The 25,102-nt window shown below is 41.7% G+C and overlaps 1 protein-coding gene across 1 annotated transcript in view; it reads right to left on the reverse strand.

Annotated features, from left to right (window-relative positions):
• NECAB2 (N-terminal EF-hand calcium binding protein 2) overlaps nt 1-25,102 on the reverse strand; it is a 143,937-nt gene that overhangs the window by 10,728 nt on the left and 108,107 nt on the right. The window contains exons 6-8 of the mRNA XM_069968421.1: nt 12,802-12,938; nt 4,093-4,202; nt 3,419-3,498 (exon numbers count right to left, since the gene is read on the reverse strand). Coding sequence (XP_069824522.1) covers nt 3,419-3,498; nt 4,093-4,202; nt 12,802-12,938 — 327 coding nt within the window. The remainder of the gene's footprint in view (nt 1-3,418; nt 3,499-4,092; nt 4,203-12,801; nt 12,939-25,102) is intronic.

The raw sequence follows: 25,102 nt of genomic DNA on the forward strand, positions 1-25,102 counted from the left end.
ATTTGCATATAGAGGAAGCTGTCAATCACTCAGTTGGACCACCTACTTGACTATTTAGTCCAAAATGAGCTGAGTTGCATGAATAAATCATAAGTTATCCTGCGACTTTATCAAAAACTATATATCAATCTGCTCAGCTCCTCCTGCTCTATAACATGATGCCTGCAGACTGTACTGCATCTTCAAGATGACCGCTTCCTTTCAGGGCCTAAGTGAAAGATATAATGATTGTAACCAAGCTGCTTCCTAAATCAGCAATTTTTTTTTACTGATAATTTACATATCCATATCCTCTGTAATATAATACTACCGCAACTATTAACTACCTCACAGATTTTTACACCACAGAGTGCACATTCCAGTTACCCAGTGCTGACCAAGCCTTTTAGCAAAACACCACTTAGTACTTACGGTCATCTAGCATCATAAAGATTATAGAGTGTGTGTGCTACTCGAGTGGTCAAGTATGGCTTTAACATCTCCGTTGCAATAATAAGCTGTTAAGTGTTAATGGTTGCAATTACCTGGCCCACTCAGCTAATGGACATATAATCTGGGGGTTTACCCATAAATATTTTTCTATTGTTTCAGACGGCTTTGGGAAAGGGTATCTCGCTGCCTCCAGTATCCTGCTGAAGTTCAAAGTTCTGATTTTTGTTTATTTCTTTAACCCCTTGAGGACAAAAACAAATCTTTCGCACTTTTGTTTTTTCTTCTTCACGTTTAAAAGGCCATAGTGCTTGCATTTTTTTCACCTACAGACCCACATGAGCTCTTATTTTTTGTGACTCCATATATACTTTGCAATGACAGGCTATGTTCACACAACATCAAAAATAGAGAAAAGGCAGCCGCTTTTGCAATTTAACTGACTGCAATGCATTGAAGTCAATGGAAAGACGGATGTCCAATGCAAATATTGAATAAGAGACGTTATCACTTTTGCAAACAGCGGACGGTTTTTAATAATTGTTCTCACACAGTTTTCTTTGGTCACCGTTCTTTCTCTGTTTTTACTATTAAATTCAATGGACTTTTCAATTAAGCTGCTTTCAAAGGCCAATTAGTAACCAAACTAGAATAATGTACCAACAGCCGTCATTGCACTAAGGGAAGGCTAGACAGCTAATGACATCCATTATTTTAGACTCAAAATGACGGACGTAATTTTAGACGGAGCTGAAAAAAACGTTGTGTGAACATAGCCATAGACATTAAAAGACAAACAAACAACCTACATGTGTCTAAAATTGCTCTTTTACCATCCTCTATAACGCTTTCATTTTTTGCTCTATGGGGCTTTATGAGGTATCATTTTTTGTGCCATCATCTGTACTTTCTATCGGTATCTTGGTTGTGTATATGAGACTTTTTGATCACTTTTCTTTACAAGCTTTCTGGATTTGCTGTGACCAAAAATTGTAAATTTTGCACTTTGATGGGTTTAGTAGGTATTTGTACTTTTACACTTTACCGTGTCAGGTCAAGAATGCGATAATTTACTCATTTGGGAGATTCCACTTGCAGTGATGCCAAATATTTTTTTTTATTTTATTTATTGAATGGGAAATGGGGGGGGGTGATTTAAACATTTATTATGGGATGGTATTTAACTTTTTTTTTTTACAGTAATTTAAAATCCCACTAGGGAACTTCTATATATACACAATACATTGATTGTTCATATAGATCAATGCTGTACATGGGTACTGCATTGATCTATGTTATCTGCACTAGATTACTATGGGTTGCTGGAGCTCGGCAACAAGAACAGATCCCCCCTCTGCGATCACATCACAGAGGGTTGATCCCTGCACTATACCACCACTGATGGCCCTATTTGAGAATTTAAATGCAGCTGTCAGCTTTGACACCTGCATTTAAATACTTAATTAGCTGGTGCAGCGAGTGACCCGCATCAGCTAATAGCAGTGGCGGTTCCTGGCTGCTGATAGCTGCCAGGATTGACGCTGTTCAGAACGGGGTCATATCGCAACCCCTCTCTGAACCACATTAGCGATGCCATGATGTACCAGGTAAATCATGGGTCGCTAAGGGGTTAAACATCCCTTCAAGGGACAAAATATACAAAAAAATTTGAATTTTTTTTTTCAAAAAGGTTAAACAGACACCCTCCACTCTGCTGAGCAGGGGGCACCTGGTTAAAAGCTTGGATCTCCCATTGATTTAAATAGGGCTAAAAAAGTGGAAAGGGCGCCATAGGGTGATAACGTAAACAACAGATTGTAGGTCGAACAAGCTGATAATAAAACTGCTCACCTGATGGTGTTGTGCTAAGAACACAACACCTGTATGCACTATCAGTGAAGAGAGAGGTAGTAGCCGTAGCAGCCAGGCTCCAAGGGTAGATGCCGAGATCCCAAGCCAGGAGATCAGGGAATGGAGAATGGTAGATGAAGTGTCGGATCCTCGGGGTAGGCGGGGACCACAGGAGCCGGAATGATGGCGCTTCACGGCTTAAGTTTTAATGAAGTAAAACGATGAATTTTAATGGTCTCATAAACAACGCGTTTCGATGCATAAATTGCCCCTTTGTCAAGTAGGAGCAATTTATGCCTCGAAACGCGTTGTTTATGAGACCATTAAAATTCATCGTTTTACTTCATTAAACCTGAAGCCGTGAAGCGCCGTCATTCTGGCTCCTGTGGTCCCCGCCTACCCCGAGGATCCGACACTTCATCTACCATTGATTTAAATAGGGCTCATTACTTGAAAAAGGCTAAACGCAAGTAATATGCACTAGTGGTGAATGCTGCTATCTTGCATCTGTCTAAATTAAACTTATACCTATATTTACGTATACCTTCACCTGTGAACTTCAGTGTAAAAATTGCATCCTTGCTCTAGAAGTATTGCATAAGGTACCTTGCATAAGAATAGAATGGATAGAAAATCTTCTAACAGCCTTAGGCCTACGCTGGAGTGTGGTGATCAGTCAGTATTTCAAGCTTCAACAATAACAATATAATTGTAGCCCAGAAATTGGTTACTTGGAGATGAGATGCTTTAGAACCCCCTCAGGCTTATATACTATGGCTATTTAGAAGATCCTACTTTGTGGCTAGGTTCAGTTATGACTTACTAACTCCTGTCTGACTTCAGAGTTATAGAAAAGGAAATGTTTCAGGTTTCTAAATGCAGCTAATGTGTACAGAACAAGTAACAATAGCAATCTATCAGTTGTATGAGCTGTTCTGGCATCATTTATTTATATTAGATATATTTATGTTATCCCAGTGTACACAGCCAATAAACCAATGCTATAATAATGACCTTACTAACGTGTCTTTTCATATGTTGCAAAGGTTTACAGCTCCTCTAAGTCCACATTTGCCGTAATCCTGGCTACAAATACATCATGATGCTGCATATTCACATCCACAACACAAAGAATCACCTTATTTTCCAGTCTCCCGATCAGCTCGGCCAGTCGGTTAATCTGGGCCTCTAGACCTTCCTCTTTCACATCCGAGTAGCCTGAATACACAGTATACACATTGAACAGGATTAGCGCTAGTGTCTGATCATCATCAGGTTCAGAGCACATAAAGAGCTTAGAATAGTATGGCGGGATTATGTGCAGTGGTATCAGGGGAAATAACACACGTTAATATGAACACTTCCACTAAAACTGTACACCATTCCTCACAACTAATGTCATGTTCTATTTCTTACAACTCAACATAAAGGGTTGAAAATTTGATTACTGGTTAACCAGGGCCAATACAGTACAGTTCTAATGTTACAAGAAGTACCATTGAGAAGACGCTAAAGACAGTTTATTTGAAAAAAAAAAATTTCTCCAGAGTTCCCCTTTAATAGTGCCCCACGTGGGACCAACAGAGATATCAGGAATACTTTCAAACAAAACATTCAGTTTTTTCTTCTCTTCTACTTGAAGTAAAACTAACTACTGTATTTGTGTTTCTACTGTAACATTGCTGTAGAAACATGAATACACACAAAACAGTGTCTCCCATCGGCATTTCCAGCTATACCTCAAATACAAATGTTGTCTGTGTCTATAAGGCACAAATACATCTTTGTATAACTATATTATAGAGTGCTCACTGCTTTTTATGCTCTTCCTCAGTTCCTTGGTGGAACCTCTAGTTGCAGGGTAAGTAGGTACAGGATCTTCATGCCACCCATCCGTCATTCCAGGACCCTTATAGCAATGTCTGTAGATGAAAGAAGAAAAAGTAAATATAATATTAAAGAGATCTAGAGACCCAACTAAATTGATCTAAAAAACGATCTAAGGGCGTCCCTTTGAACTATGCATTCAAAATTTTATTTTATGTATTCATATATTAATCCATTCTATAGATTAGAAATAAGACAAGAGGGAAAAAAAGGAGCCGGGAGGATGGCGCCTCGTGTAATCCTGTTACATGAAAATGAGTGAAATAAAAGTATAGGTGGACTCTCACCTTTTAGCCCCTTGGGCTTTGTGCGTATCACCCCACTATGGGTTTCAAACCCCCTTTTCCTGCCTGTTTATGAATGAATACATGTTTAACCACTCATGCTGTGTAGTGTAAACCACACTTTTTTGGTCCACCATTGATGCATTATGCTACTATTGTTCACTGTTTACTATTGCTTAGCCCCGCCCCCTAGGCGGGATTGGCGCCTTTTTTCAGCTCATATAAACAAGCTGTTTGGCACATGGCATACATGCAATCTGATGAAGGGAGATGCAACTCCCGAAACGCGTAATTGCTTATTTTATGTACATTTTTACTGATTTTATCCAATAAATCAGCCATTTTATGTTTTATACTCTACTCGTTGTGAAGGATTTTTTGGCAGCGCCAGGATACCTACCCAGGTACTTTTTTCTTCTGTCTACTGCATTCTATAGATTAGGTTGGCTTATTTTTTGTTAATTGAAGTTGTACTGCATATAAGGGGTATGATGTGGACAAGGGGTGTGACCCTGAGGAAGCACATTGGGGCGTAAAATGGCTATTGGTTTCACGCCACATCTGATACCGGCTATGCAATAATAAAAGAATGCTCTAAGCATTGGTGAGTGCTGTGGATTCTTTCTTCTTGTATATATAATTTTGTAGCTAGTCTTTTTTTACCTTTGTTTATATACAGGAGAATATTCTACACTTCCTCTATGGTGATTAAGAGAGATCAATGCAAAGGCAGCTCTGCAATAATGTTTCTGTAAGAAATGACAGTATTTAAATGTCCCACTGAGCGCAAAAATCCCAGCAATTTGTCAGCAAATGAGGCTAAGCTAGAAATCTCCACATGCTGTCCCCATATGCCCGCTAGAAATATCTAGGTCTACTTACAAGCAACTGCTTTAAGATCTAAGGAAATGTTTTACTGCAAATTTATTGCAGATATTGTGTTATGGCAATTTTACTAGGTTAAAAGACCTAGCTGAAGAAATCTGTGGTGTATCAGTGGATAATATGGTTCACATGGAAAACTGCGCTGTGTAGTTAATACATAGTATGTTAGGTGGATGACAGCTGATCCATACTTTATATTACTCTCAGTCTAACTAAATTTTTCATTTGGATTGCATGCTATTGCATGGTTTTAAAGCGAATGTACTATCAGGTGCTGGTGCCTCTTCCCTGCACCGGTGCCATTCTATACATGGGTGATACTTAAAGCAAATGTACCTAAACATTAATCTCTATACCATGCAGTACACTAACTCAGCATTAGACTGACCCACTGAAGGACTGGAGGATCCTCTGGTTGGCCCCGAAAGCTGTGCTGCACTGCAGCATGACCAACTACAGCACCCTCTCAAGAATACAAGACACCTGTCCCAGATTTCCATTCAAGTATGTGTGCAATTTAAGACACACACAGTTTAGAGAAACGCTGAGAGCCTCCTGAGAACTTCCAGCAAAGTATCTCTGTACCTTGCTGTCTTGAGCAAAACAACTCCAGTCACTGGATGTAACTGCAATGTGATCACTTATATGGCTTACGAAGCCTATGTACAGCTGATATCTACCTTTATATGCATACTCTAATGGGGGAAAAATTATATTTGTATAGTGGAGACATCAAAAGTTTTTATTGGGACATAAAGCTGGATATTCCCTTATGGTATGACCCATCACTGACCCACCTTTCACAGGTTATGGATCCTATTTTTTGGATTCAGAACAGAGACAGTTTTCTAGGGGGTATATATACACCCCAGGGATGGGAAGGGGCCCCTTAACAGAATGTCATGTAGTGTAGACATCCTTAATACATAATTGCCCTTTAGTCCTAGAACCCAAAGGATGAGAATGGTATGGGAATATTTGATGAACCACAATGGACACATCATCAGTGGGTCTTTCTGCAAGAAGTCTTATTTCTTGCCTGTAAAGCTATTGCTCTATGGTGGATGGATCCTAGACCACCTACCTTACAAGAATAGAAGGCATCAGTGAACACAGCAATATCTCATTAAAATCTTGTGTTTAAACATGATGGATGTCATTCCAAATTCAACAAGGTTTGGGAATCCTGGTGCCATACTCCGGAAATGAATTACTCGGTCTCTCCGTGACTTAATATCCACCTCTTGCACACAGGCATAGATTTATTATGTATACATTAAATTGGAAAACCAGAATATGGTTTCCTCTACTATCCCTCACTACCTTAGTAGGAACAGGCGTGGGACTCGGCGTAACAATGGACCTTATGTTATGTTCTCCCCCTCTCTTTTCCTTTATCTCCTCCCCCTAACCCACCTCAGTTCTACCTCCATCTCTCTTTTATTTCTTATCAAGTACGTTTTAATGTACACTGTGCATATACAAAATTTTTTTATATTTTTGGATTGTATATTAATGCACCAAGTGGATTTCAATCTGTTTAATACTTTCTTGTATGTACAATGTAAAGATGTGAAGTTATACACTTGGTGGGGGTCCGGGTTCTGAGACCCCTGCCGATCGCAAGAATGAAGGGACAGAAGCGCTTAGCAGTGTGCGCTCTCCATGCTAATGTTGCGACTGACAGACTTCTGATGGACCCTTTTTTGGGGGGGAGTTTCACATTTTATGTAAAAATTATTTGGTTACAAAAGTACAAAAAATACCTTTTATGAGGCTCTGTAGATGGAAAAATAAGAGTTGTGTTTAAATGAGATAAGGAATAAACAAAATTGCAAAAACCAAAAAAAATTGGTCAGGGGTTTAACTTTTTTCCTTGCCAGTTTTATTTCACAGGTTGTAGATGACAAAACAAATTTCTCGCCTTGTCCAGGCACTAACTAAAGGTCAATCACTGACTACAGGGCAAAGCTGAGCTAGTACAGTAGTTCAGCCACTTGTTATACTTTTGGTTTTCCTTTGCCCAAGGGATCAGCTGTTTCCTCTCAGGGAGATTCAGCGTGACTCCCTCCTCAGAACACTGAACAGCCAGGCCAAGCTGGGGGCACCTCATCTAGCCCCAAGGATTTGATTATTTCCAAATAGCTGAACTGTGGACCTGTGGTTGCTTGTATCAAGGACGTTAACATTCTCATATTAACAAATGCCAAATTATATACAATTTAACATTGAACAGGATTTTTTTGCTTTAAAAATAAATAAAACCTAATGAAAAATAATTCAGGATAAAACATTATACAAAAAGGTTCATTTTTTAACATATGCCCTGTTCATTTGTATAGGACATACAATTGTGCTCAGAAGTTTACATACCCCGGCAAAATGTATGTTTTCTTGTCCTTTTTTTCCCAGAGAATATCAATATCACAAAAACTTTTTTTCCCACTCATGGTTAGTGATTGGGTGAAGCAATTTATTGACAAACTACTATGTTTTTCTTTCTCTTTTTAAATCATAAAGTCAACCAAAATCATCCCAATGACCCTTAACAATAGTTTACATACCCCAGTTGTTAATACCGTGCATTACCCCCTCTAACTTCAAGTCTTTTGTTGTAGTTGTGGATGAAGCTCTTTATTTTCCCAGTAATCCTGCCCCCAGCGCACCAAAATGCCTATTTACCATGAAGATTAAACTACTAATAGCACAGAAACAGTTCTGAGGATGAAGGTAAGAAATGTATCTTCAACTTGCCAAATGGTCTGCCTTACCCTTATCCCTCCTGGGACGAATAAGCGCTATCAAGATGACCGTTATGCCTCGCTTTTTCTACCTCCTGGAAACGCTCCCTGTTCCTATACCCCTCGCAGCCCTGCGTAGGCTTCAGAGAGACTTGATGAGGTTCCTCTGGCAGTATAAGCGTCATAGGATTTCTCAGGAAGTTCTCTTTGCTAGCAAGGAGAATGGAGGCTTATCGTTCCCTAATGTCCATAAATACTATCTTGCAGTCCACCTACGGAGAATCCCATGCTGTGGACGTCTGTCGGACTATAATAAATGGACTGAAATTGAAAAGTTGTGGGATGGCACCCATCGATCCTAGTGAACTTATTTGGTCACCGGGGAAACCCAGGAACCCCTCTTGCCTTGTTGGGGCCTATGAAACATAATAGAGACATATGGCTGACGGCGGTCAAATTATATCCCCTCCACTCCCTCCTTACTCACACCTTTTCTGTACACGAGTCTTGTAGAAGGAAGCTGCACTCAGGAGCCCACTGCGCCCTTGCAAGCCACTAAGCTTTTCCACTATGCTGACATAGTGGATCCTTTTACTAGACGGGTCCTTCCGTTCTCCATTTTAAGGGAACGTAAACACCTCCCCCTGAGAGCGGCCGGTTTCCACGAATTGATCTCCTATGTGGCCTCGGAAATCACCAACCACAGACCCTTCCCTAAACCGACGCCCTTTGAGAGGTTGTGTAAGAGCTGCCCCTCAACGAGGGGGTTGATTACCTCTATTTACTCCCTGCTTAACTCAACCACAAGAAATGTATCTTCATCCTTAGCACCTCAAGCGCAATAGGGAGATATCAGCAGATAAAATTCTTCTAACCTGCTGCTCAGTGTCGGACTGGGGTATCTGGGCCCACCAGAGGAAATGATCCTGGGGGCCCACCAATGAAGAACCAGTGAGAAAAGACTTGTCAGTCAGTGTGTGTGCAGGTCCTAAAGCTAGGGGCCCACCTGAGGAGTCTTCGGTCCTCTGATGGGCCAGTCTGACACTGCTGCTGCTAGTTTCCCTTTGAAAATTTTTTTTCCTCCACAATACCCCTTTAACTGATAATTCTTTAGAGACTGGTTACTAATCTTTTAAGCTTATTCCAACACATTGGAATAACTACTGGTGTTACTCATCACTCCACTTCTAAACCCTGACCCTGCTTAGGGCTCAGCTTCCGGCAGAGGAATACATCAGAGAAGCAGGAATAGGCATAGGAGGAGAAGCGAGAAGGCATTCCAGCTTGCTGCATTTCAGGGGCTTGGCAATCCCTCTTTGACACATCGTACCATAGCATAAGAACATTTTTCTATGTTACGGAAGCACAGCTGGATATATGAAAGGTACAATGCGTGTCCTTGACCTATAACATCTATCTGTCAACAGTTTGGAATGTGACTAGCGGCTGACAGATTTACATACAGTAGCACTCTTTCCTCCTGACACATTATCCACTGCTGCCTATAGTACTTTCCAAGGGGGAGGTGCATAACAAAGTAATATAAAGAACACCAGAGGCTGTTTTCCACCAGTGCTCCTATAGTGAGAATTTAAAAATATTTATTGTCTCTAAAAAGTGGTCACCTTCCAAGTTAATATGTATATGTGTATGTATGTGTGTGTGTGTGTGTGTATATATATATATATATATATATTATTTTTCATACAACAGATCTGCAGTGCAAACAGAATAATTCCTTGTAGTTCTGTTATTACTAGAATACATCAGCATCCCTCTTACAAAGCCAAATTTATGGCAGCTTGCAGAAAAAACTTTGAAGTTGGGGTGTGAAGGGCGGTGCACGCCTCATATCAGCAGTATAATAGGAGATAACTAGGCAGTCCCATATGCTTTAATGGAGAGAAGGAAGTTCCTGTGCACGGCCGATCGACCCCAAGTGCGGACCGCACAGCTTGTGTATCTTGGGTCCATATGCTTCTATGGTCACATGGGAGACATCTTTCTGCCTACCACTGATATAAACCACTTGGAATTTATCAATATTTAGATCTGAACATCCAAATCCTGGGACATATCCCAGAGTCCCCAGACTTGGAGGAAGCCAGTGCTCAGTGCATGCTGTTGGAGATGGTTCTCAGTCTGTGTCCTGAATAGAAGTGGCATTTTAATATCTCTCTGCCGTTATGCTCCAATAGTTTCCATGGTTACTCTGAGCGATTCTCATCTCTATGGAGACATATGACCCAGACCAACATCAAACTCCAGTCCTGTACTGCGCCATATCTCACATACTTTTGTTATCATTTGTGTTGCTCCCAAAAAGTGGCAATCACTGTCACCTCATGTTTGCCTTCCTGTGCCTCCACGTACCTCAGCCTCTTCACTGCCTCTATAAGATGATGACTAGCCCATTAATCATTGCTTTTCACTGTGCTGGCATCACCAATTGGCCGCATTTTTACATTTGTTATTGCATTTCAGCCTATCCTTACCGGTTTGTGTCAAAGAAGAATTGACTAATCTTACGTCTTCATTCCCAAATGGGACAAGTGATGTACATGGCGGGGCTGCCGCATCCTCACCCTATCTTCAGTCCTATTGTAGACACTCATGCACCAATTCTCCATCAGGTAGGGTGAAATGAGCCAATGGTGTGCCGAAAACTCAGGCCTCATTCACTATACTGGGCAATGAATTTATATTTTGGCATTGTATGACCCATCATCCGAACATCCTGCTGCCTTAGTCAACCTGTTACAAGTATTCAGTTCATGTGTCTAAACTAATATTATGTCTTCTAATCTTTACACCTAAAAAAAACACATTTCAGGTTCAGGTACTAAACATAAGGCTATGTTCACACAACGTACTATTTCAGTAAAGAACGGACGCTGATTGCAATGGAATCAGCGTCCGTTCTTAACTGCAGGGGCGGTATTGCATTGAAGTCAATGCAATGCCGCCCACTGTGTTCACACAGCGTTATGTTAACTCTTTAGAGTTATCTACAGAGGTATTGGCTGCAGAAACGTCCTGAATAGTACCCGGTGGCTGGCAATTTAACAGCATCCGTTGCTATCAGCAATCGGTTGAACCGGGAGCCTCACACACAGCCGCGGCGCCGAGCAGGTAATGTATGCTCCAGGCGCGGGGCTAATGGGGCCGGGTTAACCGCATAGACCTTCACAATACATGGATCCGCAGCGGATTTCGTTGCAAACTCGCAGCGTAAAATCCGCTGCGGATCCTGTACGTGTGAATGCACCCTTAGGGTGGGTTCCCACCTACCGGATCCGCAGCTGATTTTCATGAAATCAGCTGCGGATCCTGTTCTGTGAATCTCAATGGGTCCCATACACGCAGTGTGCCTGCATGGGACCCGGCCCCTTTAACCCCTGCGCCGCCACCGGCTGCCCGCAGCTTACAGCTCCGGCCCCCCTTAAGCCCCCGCACCGCCTGCATGCCCAATCGCCTCCCCGCACGCCCAATCGCCGCCCCGGCCCCCCCACACGCCCGATTGCAGCCCTGTCCCCCCCCCCCCACACGCCTGATCGCCGCCCCAGTCCCCCCGCACGCCCGATCACAGCCCCGACCCCCCGCACGCCCGATCGCAGGGGGGGGGGGAATTGGGCATGCGGGGGCTTAAGGGGGCTGGGGCTGTAAGCTGCGGGCGGCCGGCGGCGGCGCAGGGGTTTAAGGGGCGGGTCCCATGCAGGCACGCTGCGTGTATGGGACCCATTGAGATTCACAGTACAGGATCCACAGCTGATTTCGCTGCAAACTCGCAGCATGAAAATCAGCTGCGGATCCGGTAGGTGTGAACGCACCCTTAGGGTGCCTTCACACACACACACCTGATCTGCAGCTGATCCACAGCAGATTTGATGGTGCAGATTTGATGCGGTGTTCAGTTATTTAAATCAAATCTGCTGCAGATCTTCTGCGGATCCGCAGCAGAAAATTTGCTGCGATATGGTGCGTGTGAAGTTACACTTTGGGTACACTCACATACTGTGTTTTCAGCTGCATGTTTTTGATGCTGTATGTTTTGTCTTTTTTTGGTGAATGTACCCTAAAGAGGAGTTACATGAGTCAATGCCATAGACCGCTGTTAGTCTGTCGAAAGCTGTATAAGTACCCACCACTCCAGTTACTTCCTTTTTTAAGGTTAAATGATGCAGCTCATTTGTTAAGTGTTAAGTAATCTGATGTCCTGTTACCTTAAACCTAATAAACACATTTCAGGTACTAGCCAAATAGATGCAACAGGAGTATGTCCTTCATAGATTCCAAGAGTCATGTGCAGGACATTGTGCAGAGCTTGTGGTACTTGTAACCCCTCTCTTACAAAAGAACAAAATTGATCAGACTTGAACGTGAAACTGTCCTATGCATCTCGGAAGTCAGCAAGTAAAGTAGAATTGTCTTGTCATCCTTACAGCCTGTGACCAAAAGTGCCAAACCATGGTATTATAATGTTGGTGATATGGGCAAATTATGGTTTCCTTAAGCTTTCCTGCCTTATTGCAGGAAGGTTAAGAACATCTGTGCTGCAACTCAGTACATTGCTTCTATAAGTGTAGTACATACCGGTCACTCCTGTCCTATTACTTGAAAGGCATGATTTTCTATATTATTAGAGCTGATAGTTGTACAATATTACCCATGATTTAATTGAAAGTTTAGTGTAATTGTTAAAAAAAAAATTCTAGGTAGCTCACCTGGTTGGATTAGTCTGCTCATCTATGGCATCTACGGCACTTTCCACAGAGCTGAGAAGAGACTGGATCTGATTGGCTGACTCCTTCAGCAGAAACCGTGTTACAAACTGGTCAACATTGGTGCCCCTCTCATATACCTGTAGAGAGAAGATGGCATTCTAAATATACATCACCAGTGGGAGTCTGAGTAGCATGAACAAATCAACAAATGTACGGCATTTGATTCACATCCACAAATAGGGCCATGGGGTCTATGTGATTTGATGGCAGCCATTCCCACCTGGCTCCTGATGACATTGGACGTTGGAATAATAAATGTTGACAATGCTTCTGAATTTTGAATGAATCGAGGGGCATCAGCATTGTTGCAGATAGACTGGAAAAAAAACCTTCTGCTAATCACAGCGTGGTATATACTGTCATTCCATGGTACCAGGTACATACAGTAGGACCATATAGCGTTCCTATATGGTTATATATGGGAACTACTATCAATTATATTAATAATGTATGCTGACTAGAGATGAGCGAACCGGGTTCAGGTTCGTGTCGATACGAACCCGAACGTTCGGTATTTGATTAGCTGGGGCTGCAGAACTTGGATAAAGCTCTAAGGTTGTCTGGAAAACATGGATACAGCCAATGACTATATCCATGATTTCCACATAGCCTTATGCCCCTATTCCACAGGTTGTTTAGAGGAGCAAACGAGCGCTCTCAGCGCTCGTTTGCTCCTCGTTCCCTGCTCGCTGCCGCCGCTATTCGAGTGCGGGTGAGTGCGGGAGGGGCGGCGGGGAGCTGCGGGGGGGGATCGCTGATCGTCCGGGCAGCCCATAGGATACAGCAGCGTCTGCTACCGATGCTCCTATTCAACGGAGCGACGGCAGCAGATCACTGCTATATCAGTCGCTGGTTTTTTAACATGTTGAAAAACAAGCGACTGCAAAGATCAGCCGACATGAACGATGTCGGCTGATCGTTGCACTCTATTCCACCGGACGATTATCGTCCGTAGCGGCCGATATCGGCCGAATACGAACGATAATCGTTCCGTGGAATAGGGCCTTTAGAGCTTTATCCAAGTTCAGCAGCCACCGCTAATCAAATGCCGAAAGTTCGGGTTCGGATGGACTCGAGCATGCTCGAGGTTCGCTCATCTCTAATGCTGACTCCTTGCCACCACTCATGTGCTTATACACTTCACACTTAGGATTTAGTTTTAATACACAACAACAAAAGTTAAGATTTTTCAATGCTCGAGTTAGTAACGAACCCCACTGAAAACAATGAGAGACTCAAACATTTAACAAGGTTCCCCTGGCTCGTCAGAGTGGAGGGTGCCTGGTTTATCTTCAAGGGATGTGTAAACAAATTGTACAAAAATTAGAATGAAGAAAAAAAAAAAGCAATAAGTTGCTGCAAAACACACTGGAACTCCAGCAGTATGCTGCCAATCGACAGCATACCATTGGAGTTCTAATGTATCTTGCAGTAACCAAAGCACCATGAAGTTCTCTATGCTTGAGAGATGCTCACCATGGACTCTGCCCATCAAGTATATTAATTAATTTACAGCTTTAGAATCTGTATCGTACAGAAGTGGAACAGCATGGTGCACCTCTGCAGCTTTCTCCTTGACTCTACCTGGGTGTTCTCCTCTCATTCCAACAGCAATGTGAATGCCTAAATATCTCATGCTATTAAATACACTATTTGCTGTAATTTTCCCTTCATTTTTCCTGTCCCCAGGCACTGTCAAAGCCTACTGTTCTTACAAGTAAATCTGACCTTGAAATTCAGGACTACATTAGTAAGATATCTTTTAGACATGGACCGTATTATTGTAAGTAGTTTCATGGAGGGCATTACTAAATGAGTCTTTTTCCATGGCCATAAAGATGCCCAATCCAAGAGCCTATATACAGTACAAGTCAATCTGTACTCATTACTTCCATTATTTTCAGAAGCACATGTCTTGTCTACATGGGGATCTGCTGACTAGTAATGATTATTGTTCTTTCGTTGGCTGATCTATATTCCTTCTAATAATTACCACTAGTGCTAAACAAAATTGTCCAAACTAAAAAACCATACATATCTTAGTACCTTGGTACTAGTAATACATTCTACTGAAAAGTCTATGCAGTCTGACATACAAAATCGGATCAAAGACATCTCCCCCTTCCCAGGTTTAATGTATTCAATCAAACCAGCCGCTGGTCTGTCTCCACACAATGCTAACAATTTTGAAAAAGTGTAAATAACAAATCAAACCCATAGGAATAGCAGATGATAATTCTTTAAGAGTCGTCTTGGTTTGACAACACATTCAGGTATCTGGTGAACGTTAAATGACTCAAGATCCATGACAGCAATATAGTATGTGCAATTGAACTGCAATTCCCATGGAACAACCTGGTACTGCTTAATATATCTATATATAGTACTTGAAGCCCTTTATTACCCTTTGAAGCCCCTCAGGGCCAGTCTGAATCTCTATCCTTCCTCTTCATCTAATGATGCAAAGGCAGAAAGCTCCAGTGAGGCCAGCTCCATCCAGTTTAAAGTAGACATGGAATCCCTTTGTAGGCACTTTCAGATGCTTCTTTAACAATTCCAAGAACAACATGGAGGCAAAGGGTGGCTAAAACATTAAAGCGTCTACTTCAGTGGAAAAAATTGTTTTTAAATCAACTGGTTTCAGAAAGTTATATAGATTTGTAAATTATTTCTATTTAAAAATCTCAATTATTCCAGTACTTATCAGCGGCTGAATGTCTTGCAGGAAATGGAGTATTCTTCCCAGTGTGACACCGTGTTCTCTGCTCTGTATTTGACATGAACTGTACAAATGAGGAGAGATTTTCTATGACGATTTGCTACTACTCTGTTCCTGTCACAAGACAGAGGTGGCAGCAGAGAGCTGTGTCAGACTGGAAAGAAAACACCACTTCCTGCAAGGCATACAGCAGCTGATAAGTAGAAACAGAAGATGAGATTTTTAAATAGAGGTAATTTACAAATCTGTATAGCTTAATGACAGCGGTTGATTTGATTTAAAAATTTTCTCTCTGGAGTACCCCTTTAAAACAATTATACACTGCAGGGCTCATCCATTCAATTTTCTTTGGTCTTGAGCAAATATGTTTTACATTAAACAAAGAATTGTCATAAAAAACACAAAACCAAAAACACCAAAAACACCTCTTTTATTATTATCTGAGTATAGCTGAAGTACATATTTATCCCAGGCAGTTTTAAATTGAGTTACTGTAGATTTACCAACCACATCCGCTGGAAGTTTGTTCCAAGCATCTATCATTTTTTCAGTAAAGTAACATTTTCTCTTGTTGCTTATGTTCCCCTAATAACCTCTTAATGTGTCCCCTTGTTTTTGTGTTCAGTTCCTTAATAAAAACACTTCCCTTCTGAACCTTATTTAGGCTTTTAACATACTGTATGTAAAAGTTTTGATGATATCCCCCCAATGGTGGCGGTCTTTATACCACCCAATCTGACGCTTGGTATTTTGCTTTGTGATGTAAAAGTCAGCTGATCACTAATGGCTTGTATGCACTTTTCGCCACAGCACTTGGCAATCCTACTCTGCAGCTTTACATGGTCTCACTATGTTCTAGTGGATCTAAGTGTTCCAGTAGTTTTAAAGGCCCTATTTCACGGGATGATTATTGTTCGGATAATTGTTAAGTCATTCGGAACGAAGCGATAATCATTTTGTTGAAAAGCAGTTGTTAACGATTAAACGAGGAACGAGAAATCATTGATCGCTTGGACCTATTTTTATCGTTGCTCGTTTGCAAATCGTTCGCATGGAATAAGACCTTTCGCAGTAGCGACCAACGCAATAGCAACCAGAAGACGACGGCAAGAATTATCATAAGTAACGATCATCGTTCCGTGTAATTGGGTGAACAATTTCAGGTCGGTCACAATAGCGGTCATCCAAGGAGTCCATATAAACACCAATGTAGGATCTCAGATTTGATGGCCCTACCCCAGAACAACTAACACCTAGCAGGAAAGACTATAGGGCATTAGCAGCAACCTGATGCCTAGAGCTCCAGATAGGAGGCCGTAATAACAAAACTGAAATGAACACACACAACAATCATTCACACACCATTCACACCCTGCAGCTCCCCTACCCCCCGCCCCAATCCCGATTAAAGGGGTAGTGCGGCGCTAAATAATTATTCACAAAATAACACATTACAAAGTTATAGAACTTTGTAATGTATGTGAATGGCCCCCTTCCCCGTTTTTCCCCCCATCCACGCTAGACCCAGAAGTGTGGTGCAAGTGGTGCATCCTGTCCGCCATCTTGGGACAATGACGTAGTCTTCGGGAGGCTGGCCGTACTGCTCCATCCGTCCCCCCTCTGCAGCATCATAACTGTGCTCAGCCGCAATTGGGCTCAGCCAATCGCGGCTGAGCACAGTTATGACGCGGCAGAGGGGGGACAGATGGATCGGTTCGGCCAGCCTCCGGAAGACTACGTCTATTGTCAGGGGTCGACACGAGATGCGGTGAGTATAATGCACCACACTTGAGGGAAACATGGGGAAGGGGGCCATTTACATACATAACATACATTACAAAGTTGTATAACTTTGTAATGTGTGTTATTTTGTGAATAATTGTTTAGTGCCGCACTACACCTTTAAGGAATGTGGTTCCTCTACTTTTTATTAATAAAAAAAATAATTCTCCCCTGTGGAGGCCCTGCAGGGAAATTGAACATTTACTGCCACATTTACCAGCAGATTATGGCTGATCAATGGACGTCTCAGCACTTTGTGATCTGCTTTTTGTCAGGGGACCCTTCTACCTTGTAAAGACTGTCTTAAGTGAACTAGACCTGTAAGCTAAAACTATTGCTTCCATGATATAATCTTTAAATAACCGTAAATCTTAAAAAATTTTTTAGAGTGCGATATTACAATAGGTGACAGTAAAGTATGCACAGGGCTATAAAAATATTCTATACAAGCAAACATACTGTAATATACACCATTATTCCCCCGCAAGCAGAGCGGCACATACAGCTGCATAAAGCCTAAAAAAAGAATCGCATTAACTCCTCATTATTTTAGGTGCCCTTGTATAAATCTCTCAAGAGATTAATTTAAGACGGTACATTAAAAATCATATTTAAGGAAGCGGGAGGCAGTTTAACTGAGATAAAATAGTTACAATTACTAATGAGACTACAAAGAAAAGATTTGTATGACTGCCTGCAATTAACCATTTCAATGGCAAACGCTTGGCAAGTTCTAGCATGGCTGGCAACCTAGAAGGCGGTGATGCTTAACGGAGCGTAGTGACACGTGCCCTAATCTCGTCCAAATGCATTTCTGGAATCTGGAACTATAGAGGAATTCTGTATATTTGGCAGCTCGGGCACAGAAAGGGTTATCATAGCGGGAGAGGAAGAAATTCACCGCTTCCAATTTATAATTAAGAAGTAGAAATTGCTGTGCTTGTTATCTGGATAAAACAAACCGGGCTCCTCACTAATCATCTGTGTAAAACAAACACCCATCTGAACTCTGCCCGCCGCAGTCTGCTCGCCGCTAGCTGCCAAAAGCAGATTCTTTTGTTCCTTTATTCCGCATGACAATTTATTGCAGAGACAGGATATTTTTACTGACTTTATTCTGTCAATATAGAAAAGGCAAGCGAAAGGTTTTTATTTCAAAGAAGTAGGAAAATAGAAAGGTTTTAGCTCCCCTAGCAAAAAGAACAAACCCGAGGAAAGCCAAGTAAACTTTGGTTAACCTGTTTTGTGGGTCTTTTTCCTTATTAATGGTGCGTTCACACCTACAGGATCTGCAGCTGATTTTCTGCAGCAGATTTCATTTAAATAACTGAACACAGCATCAAATCTGCTGCAGATCTGCTGCAGATCCTGTAGGTGTGAACGCACCCTAAAACAGGTAATCACACAAATAGTTTAGTTAATATGACCATTAAGATGTACAACTTGTAGGGCGAAAACACGTGAGCTGTCAGCCCATGCAGCCAAAATACGGCAGCCCATTACTGTAGCCAATCAGCCACCCCTATATCTTCTTCTGTATATACGTAGACAATCATTCCATTAATCACAAAATAGAACATGTTACTTTAAGGCAGGCATGGGGAACCTTCGGCCCTCCAGCTGTTGCAAAACTACAATTCTCAACATGCCTGGACAGCCAAAGCTTTAGTGTCAGCTGTCCAGTCATAATGGGAATTGCAGTTTTGCGACAGCAGGAGGGCTGAAGGTCCCCCCTTCCCTGCTTTAAGGGGTCCCAGGTTGTATCAAATATCACAGCTGAATGGGCCTAAGCTGCAGTGCCAAACTCAGCCCATAAAGAGAATGGAGCTATATCTGGGGGAAAAAAGGGTGACACATATTTTCGAATCTGATACAAATGTAGCTGCATGGACTATAATTCTCTAATAAAGTCTTTAGAAGCATCTCTAACAGCACTTTGATTATTAGCATTCAGAGCTGCGGGGGTTTCTAAATGCTGGACTGTTTTACGGCAGATTATGGCTATTGTAGTGCAGTCTGCCGACGTACAAGCTTCTGTGAACTGATGCCAATTTTTTTCTGAAACACTTGTTCTGCTAAAAAGAGGGCTGAAAAACTTTATATTTTAGGTAGCTGTGGTGGTAGAGCTGCACGCCTTTGCCTGAATTTATGTGTCTGAGTTGTAGTGGCTCCTAAATGCTTCTACTTTTTATTAATACTACTCACAGGTAAGAGTATGTTCACACTGAGCAAATGTGGCAGAATTCTGCAGGGGACCTCTCCACTGTGGAATCCCACCTGCCTCAGTGTGACACCGCTCCTGCCGCTCTCTGCTCAAAGAATTGACATGTCAATTCATTAGTGCTCGATTTTATATACATTTGGCAATGGTACTAAATGTAACAACTGAATTCAATGATTAGGAAGTGTCTTCCAGTACATATGACCATATAGAATAATAATTTTACAGGGGGGGGGGGGGGACATTAAAATAGGGTTGTTCAGTTTAAAAAAAGAACATTTTCATGTACTCTGTCAGTGAATGCTGAGTTAATAGAAATGGTAGTTGAAGATGCGTATCTCTTGGCTACTATGAAAAATTACAAAGAGAATCTTCTGTACTTCTGTATGGTCCTGTATTGCACACACAATCCATTAAATGGGCACTGGGTAATTCTTCCCTATGGAGGCCCTGCAGGAAAATTGAACATTTACTGCCACATTTTTCAGCAGATTATGGCTGATCGATGGACGTCTCAGCACTCTGTGACCTGCTTTTTGTCAGAAGACCCTTCTACCTTGTAAAGATTGTCCAAGGTGAACGTCTATAGACCTGTAAGCAAAACTATTGCTTCCTCTTGTTTCAGATGTATCTATAATAAATTGGAAGATGGGTTAAAGGGGTTGGGATATCAACTTTTACAGAGATGATGATACTTTTTCTATTAAGGTGTACTTGACCTAAAGGATACAAGAAAACTAGCTTAGTGTTTTAAGATATAAAATAAACCTGATAGAGTTCTGAAAAAAATCAGCCATAATGAACACTGTTCTACTTACATGTTCTAGATACATATCAGAAGAGATGGTAGGAGACAAATGGGAAATCCATTGATTTCCCATATTAATACAATGGGAGGAATTTATCATTGTGATTAGGCAGTACAAAATTCATAAAAAACTTTGCACTAGCCTCATTTTGGTAAAAAAAAACAAAAAACGTGCAATTTATTTCTTGTGTTGCTCATGCCACTTTTGCAATGCACTGTGCAGGAGCGGTGTGCACGGAAGGAAGATATTATTATATTCTCTAAGCTGAAGGTCGCTTCAGAGGTTAGAGATGGGGTTTCCTGATGAGTCCCCCCCCCAATAAGATATCTCCCTAAGTCATGTATATTGTGTGGTGGAGCAGAAGTAGTCTAGTCTAGGAGAGTATAGTTCAGTTAGTAAGAGAGAGAAGAAGCACAAGAGAGTTGTCCTAACTGTCAGACTTTTCAGGGCCTGGCTTCGAGGCCAGGACTAATCTGTGAGGTTCTAGGCTGTTCCAGACGATTTTTTTCGCAAGAATTCCACTGCTAGCCATTCTGGACAAGTAACACCTGCGGTGAGGCTACTAAGGACAGGGATTAAGCCTTATCCACGCTGTGGAGCTATTATTTCTACTCCTTCAATAAAGCCCTGATAACTAAGACAGGAGCCATAGAAGTCAGCAGTCAGGAAAGTGCAAGTAAAGCTGAGAACTCTGTTGCAATCTTGCTAGGACCTAAAGAAGAACTCCAGTGGCTAGTTTTACCCATGAGGTGGACCATGTATTCCTGGATTTTGTGTCACTCAGTGCCCTTGAACAGCATTAGGCAGATCTTTATAGCTGCGGATACAGGTACTGTTCAATTTTATCGCCATTGACTCAAGGTGGTTAAAACCTCTCTAGCTTAGAACCAAATGGTCAAGATAGGTCTTTCTCCCTGCAAGTAGACCATTGTCTGCTAAACTAAGTCATTTAAAAAAAAAAAAGACAGGACTTTATCCAAACTTCCTAAAAGTATTCTGCTACAGCATAACCTGCATGTGGCAGTGATTAAAAGTCTAAAGAATTTCAAGTACCCAGGGTATTACAAGGGATCTCAGTCAGCAAACTCTTAAACCGTTGTATTTTTGCCCTTTATTGAAGAAACTCTGATTTACTGTGTTCAGTGCCTTTAAGAACTTTCCAGTAAACATTTTGCCTGTTTAAGTCTATTCTGGGCTCTGTAGTTTGTCTGCACCTACACAACCTTAACAGGCGTGTGGGACCTGAGAAACGGAGGGATAATTCGCCCAATCGAACGATTAACAATCTCGAAGTAACGACGTGTTTTTTATAACGATCAGCATTTAGACGGAGCAATATATGGTTTGAAAAAAATCGGTATTGCGATCCTTTTAACCCTTAGAGGACTGGGCCAATTTAAATTTTTGCGTTTTCGTTTATTCCTTCTTGTGCCTAAAATGTCATAGCACTTGCATTTTTTCACCTAGAAACCCACATTAGCCCTTATTTTTTGCGCCACTAATTGTACTTTGCAATGTTGAAATAACCATAAAAGGATAAAAGCGCTATAATTAGGCTGCGTTCACACTACATATATTTCAGTCAGTATATTTCAGTCAGTATTGCAACCAAAACCAGGAGTGGATTAAAAACACAAAAAGGATCTGTTCACACAATGTTAAAATTAAGTGGATGGCCGCCATTTAATGGCAAATATTTGCTGTTATTTTAGAACAACGGCTGTTATATTGAAATAATGGCAGTTATTTACTGTTATATGGCAGCCATCCACTCAATTTCAACATTGTGTGAACAGATCCTTTGTGTTTTTAATCCACTCCTGGTTTTGGTTGCAATACTGACTGAAATATACTGACTGAAATATACATATACTGACTGAAATATACGTAGTGTGAACGCAGCCTTATAGCGCTTTTATCCTTTGGGGCTGTGTGAGGTGTCATTTTTTTGCACCATGATGTATTTTTTCTATCGGTACCTTGATTGTGCATTTGCAACTTTTTAATTGATTTTTATTACAATTTTTCTGGATTTGACGCAACCAAAAATGCACAATTTTGCACTTTGGGATTTATTTGTGCTTACGCCGTTTACCGTGCGAGATCAGGAATGTGATTAATTAATAGTTTGGGCGATTACGCACGCGGCCATACCAAACATGTTTATTTATTTATTTGTATTTATAACATGGGAAAAGGGGGGCGATTCAAACTTTTATTAGGGAAGGGGGCTTTTTATTAGTAAAAACACTTTTTTTTTTATTACACTTACACTAGAAGCCCCCCTGGGGGACTTCCAGTATAAGTACACTGATCTCTCATTATAGATATACTGCATAGATCAATGAGATAGGCACTGGATAGCAATCGAATGCCGAGCCAGGATCAGCGCCATCACGGCACAGACCCTGGCTGTTGTCGGCGGACGTGTGGATCTCTCCTCCTGGACGACGTCCCGGGGGGGGGGGGGGCATTCACCCCACTAGACCCCAGGGATGGCTGACAGCAAGCAATCAGATGTAGCTGTCGACTTTGACAGCTGCATCTGATTACTTGATAAGCGGGCACGGCGATCGGACCGTTCCCGCAAATAGCCGCGGTACATGCGGCACCCAGGACCGCATGGCGTACCTGTAAGCCTAGGGTCGTCTAGGGGTTAAGATCGCTTAAGCCTATCTCACGCATAGAGTGAATCGGTGAAAGACTGTTTAGACTAAGCGATCTTCGAATTCTCAGTGAACGACCAACGACTATTTGAGAACTTGTTGAAAGATCACGATGAACGATTTATCGCTTGTCGCTTGATCGTTTGTTGTGTTTACACAAGCAGATTATCGCTCAAATGCGATTGTTATCATGAAAATTCTAACGATAATCGTTCCGTGTAAATGCACCAAAAGGCACATACCACTCAGGCTCAAGAGGTAAAGATGCACACCTGCCCTAGCTAACACCACCTGGCTGTCCTTACCACAGAAAGATTTACTATCATTCACACCAGAAAAATGGCATATATTTCAGAATAAATCTATATCAGCTTGTAGCTACCAAAGATTTCCAAGAGCGGTACAAGGATAATGAACAGCACGCCAAATGTTTTGGGTCATCTAACTCGAGTGCGCCTTAATTGTGTACTGGATTATGGGTGTAAACATCTGTTTATGACATTATGGCCTTGGCCTGGATCCGACTGAGAATAGTGGTTTCTGCTGTGTGTGTAGGCAGCAGGTGCACTTTACCAATCACGCTCAATTACTCACTGGGCACATACACAGACATGGATTGTTCCCATACTGACTGTGATTTATTTTATAAGAGGAAATAACCATAAAATAGTAAATAAATGAAGAGCAGGCTTTGTTCGTGACATTTTAAAAATGTTCTTGACATGTAGAAAATAGATGTTTGCAATTTATGACTTAAAAAATGCAAATATTAGCTAGCTTGTAAAATCACCCTGGCTCTGCTTCTACCTGCACTACTGTCTTACTGGTCCAGACTTTATCAATCTTATATTTGGAACGGGGATTCTAATAATCTCCTGAAACCATTTGTAAGCTGAGAAGCAAGTACTGTACATAAAAACCATTGGCTTTCGATGAACTTGTCATAAAACCATATGTGGCACACTACAATCTAAATGGCTATACCTGGCCTAAAGAAACCTGAAAACATTGATTGTTTTCCGACGGGACCTAAAAAAAAAAAAAAACAGACACACACAAACAGATCATACTCACCATCCCTCCGATGGCACTTGAATCTCCCGCCGCCTGCGACTCCATCACCTCCGGCCGGCGTCTTTGAAACTCCCTTTTTTCCGGGTCCGTGTGAAGTGAATGGGAGAGAAAAGGCATCCAGTGCGCATGCACACCGGCAGCCTTTTTATTGACTGGAGCGCATCACATGGCTTCCAGCAAACTCAGCCAACCAGGGCTGATCAAGCTGGAAGCCATGTGATGTGGTCCAGCAAATCAAAAGACTGCCGGTGCGCAAGTGCACCAGCAGCCTTTTCATGTCCCATTCACTTCACCAGAAGACGCCGAGGAGGATGAAGACCAGGCCCGCCCCCTGCTGTGACAACATCGTCACAAAATAGCGCCCGGGAGAAGAGGACGGGGTCGACCGTAATAGAGTATGTATACTTTATTTGGGCGGCAGGGTGGGGTGGGGTGTTTGGAAAGGGGGGGGATCAGGGCCAGACCGCTTATTTAGATACATTACAAAGTTATATCACTTTGTAATGTGTGTTAAATAAGCTAGAAAAGAAAAACGCTTTAAGGATCCTTTAAGGATGCTTGGGCATTGGTGAAAATGTACTCAAGTCATGGAATTATTATAAGAGAAAGTGCCCTAATTTATATCTTTGCTATAATGAAAATAATATAAGGGCAGACTAGAGGGACCAAGTGGTCTTTTTCTGCCGACAATCTTCTATGTTTCTTATATAACAAAATGTGACAAAACTTGAAAGGGTCTGAAAACTTTCCAGATGCACTGTAGACGCAACTGTACCAACTAACTAGTTTCACAAAGTGCCGATACATTGGCTGAAATAATTATTTAATTACATATAGTTACTAAATAACTATATGAGCCCTCTCTGGAACACTGACAATTGACTCTGCATCCATGATTTATATTAATTAGATAAGGACCTATAAGGACGAGAATAGCTACTTACTTGCAGCTAAATAAAAAAAAAATTCT

The sequence above is a fragment of the Dendropsophus ebraccatus genome, chromosome 4 (genome assembly GCF_027789765.1).
Source record: "Dendropsophus ebraccatus isolate aDenEbr1 chromosome 4, aDenEbr1.pat, whole genome shotgun sequence".
In the NCBI taxonomy this organism is placed as follows: domain Eukaryota; kingdom Metazoa; phylum Chordata; class Amphibia; order Anura; family Hylidae; genus Dendropsophus; species Dendropsophus ebraccatus.